The sequence below is a fragment of the Mus caroli genome, unplaced genomic scaffold (genome assembly GCF_978045245.1).
Source record: "Mus caroli unplaced genomic scaffold, Mus_caroli_1 scaffold_14, whole genome shotgun sequence".
Taxonomy (NCBI): domain Eukaryota; kingdom Metazoa; phylum Chordata; class Mammalia; order Rodentia; family Muridae; genus Mus; species Mus caroli.
This window is the reverse complement of record NW_028227269.1, coordinates 75,278,070-75,287,427: the sequence shown is the minus strand read 5'-3', so window position 1 is coordinate 75,287,427 and position 9,358 is coordinate 75,278,070. Positions and strand designations below refer to the sequence as shown.

Sequence of the window (9,358 nt, the reverse complement as noted above, 5' to 3'; positions counted from 1 at the left end):
GCCTGGCTTGGGAATGGGGAATGGAGGTGGACGTCCTAATGTAGGACATGCTACAGTACAGGGACAAAGACCCCAGTGTTCTCCAGGACAAGGAACATCATTCACTAAAAGGCTTCCTAAGACAAAGTCATCTTCGTCCCTCTGCCTGGTGCAAACTGAGGCACTGGAAAACAACACACTCTCCTCCCAAGGGTCCCTTTGATTCTACTTGAGAATCCACCCGACTCAATTCAGACCCAAGCATATCTGACCCCCCACAACTCAGAGACTGATGCTCTAATAAATGCGTTGAGACAGACGTCTGTGCCAGGTAAAATCAACTTGCTGGGGCAAGCAGAAGTCAATCTTGCATCCTCCCTCCCTTCTTTTCCTCCCCACTTGACCTTTATGGCTCTGGTTTCCAGCAAGGAGTGAATTATTCACATCTGCTCACAGATATCAAATTGGCCCTTTCCAGGTTGCCAGTGGGGTGGGGCAGAGGTGGCTTTGTTCAGCGGCTGTAAGTGGGAGGAGCCACAGCCTTGTTCAAACAGTTTGCAGGTGGGTACCTGTTTTTGCTAAGTCATCCCGGGAATGCTCAAAGGCCCTTTGTGAAGTCTTTTCGGTCTTCTCTGGCTCCTCCTTCCTTCCCACCTGTCTAGAGGACTTAAGGAGGCTCACAGAGCAGGGCAGGGCTCACTGCTCTTCAGCATGGCTTACATTGCCAAGTCGTTCTACGATCTCAGTGCCATTGGCCTGGATGGGGAGAAGATAGACTTCAATACGTTCCGAGGCAGGGCTGTGCTGATTGAGAATGTGGCGTCACTCTGAGGAACAACTACCCGGGACTACAACCAGCTCAATGAGCTACAATGTCGCTTTCCCAGGCGCCTGGTAGTTCTCGGCTTCCCTTGCAACCAGTTCGGACATCAGGTGAGGAGTTCCTTGGGTTCTATCCAAGGAGTTGATTGACAGAGCTTGAGTGGAAGAAAGAGTTGAGTGTGTCTTGGGATATCTGGACTTGAAGGGCATGCTGCATCAGTTGAGGTCTAGGTGAATGTAAAACATCACAGGGAAGAAGTAGATATGGTCTCAGAGTAAGCATTGAGGGTGTGCCTTTTATTACTGTCTTTCCAGAATAGTCCATGAGGGTTGCTTCCAGGTCTCTCCACTGTGTCTTTGAGTACTTCATTAGTTACTTGTTGAACAAATGAGTGGAGAAAATAGAACGTTAAGAATCACTATGTTGGCATGGTGGGACATTCCTGTACTCCTAGGATTGATGTGAGTTTGGCACTAACCTGGGCTTACCAGCAAGGTCTCAAAAAATCAGCCTGTGCATACAGCTCAGTGGGTAGATTACTTGCCCAGCCTACGTGAAACCATGGGTTTGATCCCAAGCGTTGCATAAGCCAGCTGTGATAGCTCACCTCTAATCCCAGCACTTGAAAGATGGAGACAGGAAGGTCAGAAATTCAAGGTGATCCCCTGACTACAGCAAATGTGAACCTGAAGAACTTGATCTAGACAAATAATTGGGATTGAGATGTCGGTGACTTGGGAGTCCTTAGTTCCTGTTGCCTTGGTTCAATGCTTTAATGGCTCTGAGACCATTGAGAGAGGTGGCTTAGTTTTCTGTTTGAGTTTCCACATGTGTTGGTTTAATAGAAGTTGACTTAGCTCATGTTTACTGTGAGGCTCATGGAAAAAGACGCATGAAAAGTAAGGAGAGAGATGTGGAAATAGTGTGCGAATATTATTTAAAGGCTTGTTTCTAATCAGCAAGTTGGAAAAGGAATATAGGAGAAGGGTAAGGTCTGAAGCGTGCACTCACCTCCTCTGGACATCGTGCACCTTCTGTCTCTGAATAACAGGTCAGATTCTTACAGAGCTTCAGCATGCACACCTCAAGCTATCTTTTGGGGATTCTGTTTCTATTTATGATTTAACTGTACTAGCAAGCCAGGTGTCCCTAAGTGGACTCTCTAATTAGAGTCCTCATAGTTCAAATCGCAGTGGCAGGAAGGTACACAGGAAGGATGTCTGGGACATACACAGGAAGGATGGCTGAGATAAACCAGAGACCCAGCTATCACTTATGCTCACAGGTCCTTCCCCCTCAAGCCTCTGTTCAGACTTTGCCGGGGAGAGACAGGAAGGGCTACACCCCATTGGAGGTGTTTCTCAACCCAGGAGATACCTCTGGCCTTACACCTCACTTGTGGTTGGCTGGCTAGCTGCTGAAAGGAGTCATAACTCAATATCCACAGAGCCAGAGCACAATCAGGGCAGAGGAAAGGGAAAATGGTAGGGTGTGTGCGCGCATGCACATTTGTGGACATCACATCATTGTGGGTCCTGGAGTAATTAAACCTTAACTGACAACTTTTACCAACAGCAGGTAGAGGCTCCTCCTTTCCTTCTCTTCCCTGATCTCAAGGTTCCTTAAAGCAAGGTTCCTTAAAGTAGATTAGGGCCTGAACCAACTGTTTAAAAGTGCTGAATCTCTAACTACATTGATTGATTGATTGATTGATTGATTGTAATGTGTGTGAGGGTGTGCACACACCACAGTGCACGGGTAGAGGTTAGAGCACAATTTGTGAGAGTGGACTCTCCTTAAGTCATGTGATATTCCCTGGCCTCCAAAGTTTTGGATGTAGCCTCCTTCCCACCAAGGCCATAGCTGGTGAGAGGGTTCAGTGGGCAAAAGCACTTGCCACAAACCTGATGACCTAAATTCAATCCTCAGAACTCAGGTGGTGGAAGGAGAGAAGTGAATTTCATAGGTTGTTCTCTGACCTCTACACGTGCAAAGGTGGCACTCAGTATAAAATAAATGTAAAAAATACAAAAACCCACAACACAATGGCTGAGAGAGAGAGAGAAAGGCAGGGAAAATGGAGAAAAAACACACACGTGCAACACACACATGCACACACAGGAAGGAGAGATCGTGGAGGAGTGTTGGGGAAGAAAAGATTTGCACTGGTGCACCCTGGGTTTTCTCTTCCTTTCTTCATGCTCTTTATCTTCTCATCCAGGAGAACTGTCAGAACGAGGAGATCCTGAACAGCCTCAAGTATGTCCGCCCTGGGGGTGGGTACCAGCCCACCTTTAGTCTTACCCAAAAGTGTGACGTCAATGGGCAGAACGAGCATCCTGTCTTTGCCTACCTGAAAGACAAGCTGCCCTACCCTTATGACGACCCGTTCTCCCTCATGACCGATCCCAAGTTCATCATATGGAGTCCCGTGCGCCGCTCAGACGTGTCCTGGAACTTTGAGAAGTTCCTCATAGGGCCAGAAGGGGAGCCTTTCCGTCGCTACAGCCGCAGCTTCCAGACCATCAACATCGAGCCTGACATCAAACGTCTCCTCAAAGTTGCCATCTAGATGAGAGCTGCTCAGCCCAGGAATCTCCCATTGTTTCCCCAAGCAGTCTTCCTCAGGGCTCAGTGTACCCTCGGGAGACACTGGGAGACCAAGGCATTCCCTTAATATCGTCCCCTTGCCTTCCCTACCAGCCATTTCCTTTAGCTCCCTCAAGGCTCTTGGGGAGTTCACTTGGGGCTCTAAGTCTGGGGTAGGTTCTGGGCCTTCACAGAATGATGGCACCTTCCTAAACCCTTCTGGGAGATGTCTGAGAAGTTGTGAATGGTCCAGAGCCAGTCTGCTTTAGAGTCCAATAAAGTGTAGGTGTGGCAATGGCCTGAGTCTCTGTCTTCCTTTCTAAAATTTTCAAGTGTTTCATTCTGTGTATAAGTGTGCACATGGGTAGAGGTCAGATTCAACTTTGGGGAATTGCTTCCAGGGATGGAACTCAGGTCACTAGGCTTGTCTCACAGAGCCATCCTGCTGGCCCCATGTCTTCTTTCTGGACAGAGGTGGAGGGGTGGTCAGAACTGTGGTGGGATGGAGGGGCTGGAAACACACTGAAGTTTGGGAGGGTGTGTCTCTGGTCAAGGGGATACTCCAGTTACTATATGGATTAAGTTGTGGTCAAGGTCTGTAGTGACAGTTGGAGTTGTAGTAAATGTGAATTATTTCATGGCTCTTTTAGAACCAGCAAAAAGAGGTGGTGATAAAGTGAAATAAAGAGAAGGAAAAGACAGCAGGGCCCTTTGGCTGAGTGTATTAGGAGGCTGTTAGACTACAGTCAGCAGTCAAGAAGACATCTCATCATTGTGGGTCCTGGACTAATTAAACCTTAACTGACAACTTTTACCAACAGCAAGGGTGTAGAAATTGCAGTTACCAGGAACACAAATGTACTTTATCCTTCTTTTGATTACTTTAAATTTAAATTTCTAAAATTATAGCGTGTGCATGCACGTGCGTGTTCACATACATGTATGTATATGGGATGTGGCATGTGGAGGTCAGAGAACAACTCGCAAAGCCTCCCTCCGTCATGGGAATGCCAGAGATTGAAATCAGGTCATCGGGCTTATAAATGGACTACCTGTGTTCTATTCAAGCTCACACACTCACAAAGCCAGGCACGAGGCAAATGGAGGCATGAATGAATGACTGAGTTAATGTCTTCTGCGAAGGTAGGACAGAGGCATGACTGCATTTACTTCCTCTATGAGGGGACAGAATGACCCTTTAGAGAATGAGTTTATGATGTTCCCGTGATTGGTACTCACTGTAAGAACAGGTTGCCCCAGATTCCTCATCCAGCGCAAGCACACTGTAAAAGTACCAATACCACCAAAGTCGGGGTCTGTCATGCTCGGTGGGATTCCTTTCTGTTAACATTTTCCCCTCTGTCTTAAAGCCCTCAAGGGACAGGTCTCCAAACCAGAGACCCTGCTACAGAATGGCAGTGCCGGCGATGTCCCCTTCAGGCTGCTCCTCATAATCCGTTTGCCAAGCACTTGCATCCTCTTAGAAGCGAGTGTGGGACTGAGGTTAGTGATGCCGACTGTCTGACCTGCAGCTCCAGCTCTCACTGACAGTGCTTCATGTCAAAGGGGTAACCTGAGTGTTACAGTGGGGAGCCCAGGCATCCATCTGAAGCACCCTCTATTAAGGCTGCCCTCAGCTTGACTCTTGAAAAATGCAGCCCATTTGAATTGCTTATCTTAAAGCCAGCAGCTGGTATATATGTTCTTCTGCAGAAGGGCCATGCGCTAATTTTAGAGTCAGTAACGATAGAGACAAACTCTCTCTCTGGTGAAATGGAATAGGGGATTTGTGCCTGGTGCTATGTTTTGTTTTTGTCTTGCTTTCCATCATCTTGATAGTGCCTGTCATTGTATCTGATAACTGAGACAGTTATCGTGTATGTCCAGCGAGCCTAGATGTTGGCATTATGCCACTGGCAACTTAAGAGTGCGACATGCCAGCCCAGTGTGTTGGATTTTTCCATGTGGCTCAAAGGAGAACTAGAATTTCAGTATGATCTTAGACAGAGTCAGAAAGGGGAAAAAAACGGTAGAAAGTGGGCTTCTTGCTTAGAAGGGGGTAATGCTGTTTGCTTCAGACAGGACCTGCCCAGTTTTTCTTAGGAGGCAGAGAGGCAGGGTGACCTTTTGTGACGCCATTGTTGTAGTGAGGAGTAAGGGCTGCTTTCCTCCATTCTCCATCTCATTTCCCCACACTCTGTCCTCAGGAACACAGTTAGTAGAATCTCCCACTTTCCTGAATAAGCAAAATCTTTTACTCAGACTTCCCAGGGACACTGAGGAGCAGGCCGAGGTCTCCGTAGGATGCTCTGGCAGACGTGCTGAGATGCTGCTGCGCAACGTAGGAGTGCCCGGACTGCACTGAGGGCTCTGCAGACAAGCTTGGGGGGGTGGGGGTGGTTTAGAGGACCAAGACATACAGACTAAAGTGGGTGGGCATAACTTATAATCTTTTTTACTATGTGCCATAGCTACATCTCACCTTAAGAAATACTGAGCCAAACTCTAGAACTTTCTTATAACACCATTAACCATGACAATACAAAATACCAGTAACTGAAATAGACTATATTCACACACTGCATTGAGTAATTTCTAGGCATTATTTACACAGACTCCATGAGGAATTTTCTTTTTTTTTTTTTTCTTCTTTTTTTTTTTTGGTTTTTCGAGACAGGGTTTCTCTGTGTAGCCCTGGCTGTCTTGGCACTCACTTTGTAGACCAGGCTGGCCTCGAACTCAGAAATCCGCCTGCCTCTGCCTCCCGAGTGCTGGGATTAAAGGCGTGCGCCACCACGCCCGGCCCCATGAGGAATTTTCTAAGGAGATGGTAGCTGGATGGACTAGCTGGACCATAGTCTGTAGGCCATTCTAATCAATTCTGCCCTCTCATGGATCCATTGAAGACACAGAGTGCCAGTTAACATGGCATCAGCCTGGGGGGCTGGGCCAGGCATCTCCAGAAGGTGGTATATGCTTTGAATTGATGTCCAATATATGATAGTGTCTCCCATAACCAGGATCCATGGGTCCAGGAATAGAAGTTTTGGTTCCAGAGGTAGGAGGGCTCCTCCCAGGAGTCACAACAAACATTTCATTGAACTGCAAGTTCAGACCTCCCCGTGGCCACTTGGGATTTCTGATGCCTTTGAGCCTACAGGCTAAGACAGGAATAACAGTGTTAGGAGGGGTGACTGATCCAGATTACTGGGAGGGAAATTGGATTACTTCTCCACAGTGGAGTAAGAAAGATTATGTTGAGAGTACAGGAGATCCTTTAGGGCAGTTATTCTCAACCTGTGGGTTGCAACCCCCTTGGAGGACTTTCACAGGGATTGCATATCAGATATTCTGCATACCAAATTTTATCATTCATAACACTAGCAAAATTACAGTTATAAAGTAGCAATGAAATAATTTCCCAACTGGGGTGACCACAACATGAGGAACTGTATTAAGGATTACCATGCCCTGTGATTAAAGTCACTAGGAAAATATAAAAACCTAATCCAGGCAGGATGACAAAGGACACACACCCTTTAGGAAGGAAGGTATGGATCAGTCTTCCAGGAAGAGAGAGCCAAGACTTGCTGAGGTGGAGGAGATACAGAATGGGTTGTAGAGAAAGGTAGTTACAAAAACCAGCCAAGGCTATTTGAGCATTCATAGGAATGAGGATTATAACTGACAGGAGTGTTTCTGCCATATTTTGCTAAGTATTCCTTTATATAAATACTTGTGCTATCTTTATTCCATTTCTTTATTGTGTAATGTAACAGTTAAGAAATTATCAGTGGCTATATTTGAGATACTGAAAGAGGAAAATTACTGACCACCAGAACTCTCACCCCAGAGTACATTCTGAACTCTCACACCAGAGTCAGACCCCCTCTCAAATGAAAACTGTTCCGGGGACATTTCTGAGATAAGGGTTTCCTGGAACGAACCCAGTCCTACCCCTCCCAACTAAGGACTGTGCCAGGGACATTTTTGAGATAAGGGTGTGAGTAAAAACCTCAGTTCCAATGAATCAAGTACATGGCCAAAGTGTGGGACGCGGTTGCAAAAGCACTTTGGAAAAACCCTTGGTTGAATCACTTAGTGACGTAAAACTGTATTTTCCCTGCCCTGCTCCCCCCCTTGCCTCCTACCTATAAAAGCTTGTGAAAAGTTTGGGCTAATGGCCGGATCTCCTCTGCACCTTGCAGGCTGCATGAGGTCCGACCCCAGATATCTGGTATATGTGCTTTTTGTTTGTTTTGTTTGCTTTCTTGTCGTTGCTGTATTAAATCTTACTCCCTATACATCGTAAGTACCGGTCTCAGTGTCTTCTTGGGTGCGCGGCTGACCCGAGGCTTGAGTAAGTGCCTCCCTTTGGGAGTTTTGGAGTCTTTCATTTGGTGCATTGGCCGGGAATCAGCGCGACTACCCAGAAGTCCTGGACCCACTCAGAAGTAAGATTTACTATTCTGCTGTTCTGTTTTGGTCTGGTGTCTGTGTTTTGTTTGTCTCTGAGAGGCCAGATAGGCTGTTCTGTATCTGGTGCGATCGCAGTTTCGGTTTTGCAGACGCTCAGTGTGCAATGTGCACAGTGAGACCGCGCTCCGGGTAGGAGCGTAGGGTGTGGACAAAAGACAGACGTGTCCAGGTGTCCACCGTCTGTGCGCCCTGGGAGACGTCCCAGGAGGACAAGGGGAGGACTAAGGACGCTTAGTGGACCCCTCTGTGCGAGATCGTGGGTTCGAGTCCCACCTCGTGCTTCAGGGTGCGAGATCGTGGGTTCGAGTCCCACCTCGTGCTTCTGGTTGCGAGATCGTGGGTTCGAGTCCCACCTCGTGCTTCAGGTTGCGAGATCGTGGGTTCGAGTCCCACCTCGTGCCTCTGTGCGAGATCGTGGGTTCGAGTCCCACCTCGTGCTTCAGGTTGCGAGATCGTGGGTTCGAGTCCCACCTCGTGCTTCAGGGTGCGAGATCGTGGGTTCGAGTCCCACCTCGTGCTTCTGGTTGCGAGATCGTGGGTTCGAGTCCCACCTCGTGCTTCAGGTTGCGAGATCGTGGGTTCGAGTCCCACCTCGTGCCTCTGTGCGAGATCGTGGGTTCGAGTCCCACCTCGTGCTTCAGGTTGCGAGATCGTGGGTTCGAGTCCCACCTCGTGCTTTGGTTTTTTTCTTTCTGTCTCAGTCTTGTGTCTGCTCTTGTCGTGTCTGCTATTATTCTAGAAATGGGACAATCTGCTGGGTGTGTAGGTGTGGAACTGCTGCATTTGTGTATTCTGAGATTGTGGGTTTATTCTGGCAGTGGCTGTGAGAGGACGACTGTCTATGGCCTCACAATCTGCACCCCAAAAAGATGTTCCAAGGGAGACCCTGGAAGGAGTGCCCAGGGTACAGAACAGTCAAAAAGACCTGGCTGTTGCCTGGCAGAGTGAAGGAGAGAGAGAGTGTTCTCTCTGCCAGGGCGGGAGTGGATGTGGAATCCCACCCCTATCAGGAAAAAGAGTCAATGTGAAATCCGACCCCGTCAAAAAGTGGCGTTTGGCTGGTTGTGTTTGTGTCACGTGACAAGACTGTGTGTGTGTGTGTGTGTGTGTTAACCCTTTGTCGACTGTAGACTTGGACTGACGTCAGGACAAAATTTGTCAGCAATAGTTTTAAAAAAGGAAAAAAAAGGGAAAAAAAACTCAGTGCTGGTGAGTCCCAGACTGCTCAAAAGAGCTCTGAGATTGCAGAGCTGGGCTAAGAATTTCCGGCTTTGGCAGCGCGGGTAGGGCTTTGATAGCAGCGGTGGCGCTGAGGTTCTGGCTTCTGCAGGCACGGCAGAAGCAGAGGCTGTCTGTGCCCCGAGTTGTGAGATGCTGGTGATGAGTGCAGCGGCCTGCCGGCCCCCGCCTGCCAGTCCCGGAGTGGCTGTAAAGCCTGCCACAGCTGGGGAGGGGCCGACTACAGCCGTCAGTCCCTCATTTGGCTCC

At 48.2% G+C, this 9,358-nt stretch overlaps 1 protein-coding gene across 1 annotated transcript; it reads left to right on the top strand.

Moving 5' to 3' along the window:
* The first annotated feature begins 547 nt into the window (after positions 1-547).
* Gpx2 (glutathione peroxidase 2) lies at positions 548-3,678 on the top strand. Its single transcript, XM_021178673.2, has 2 exons — positions 548-912; positions 3,024-3,678. Exons 1-2 carry the CDS (start codon positions 691-693, stop codon positions 3,372-3,374), a joined length of 573 nt encoding a protein of 190 aa, XP_021034332.1. The 5' UTR covers positions 548-690; the 3' UTR covers positions 3,375-3,678.
* The last annotated feature ends 5,680 nt before the right edge of the window (positions 3,679-9,358 follow it).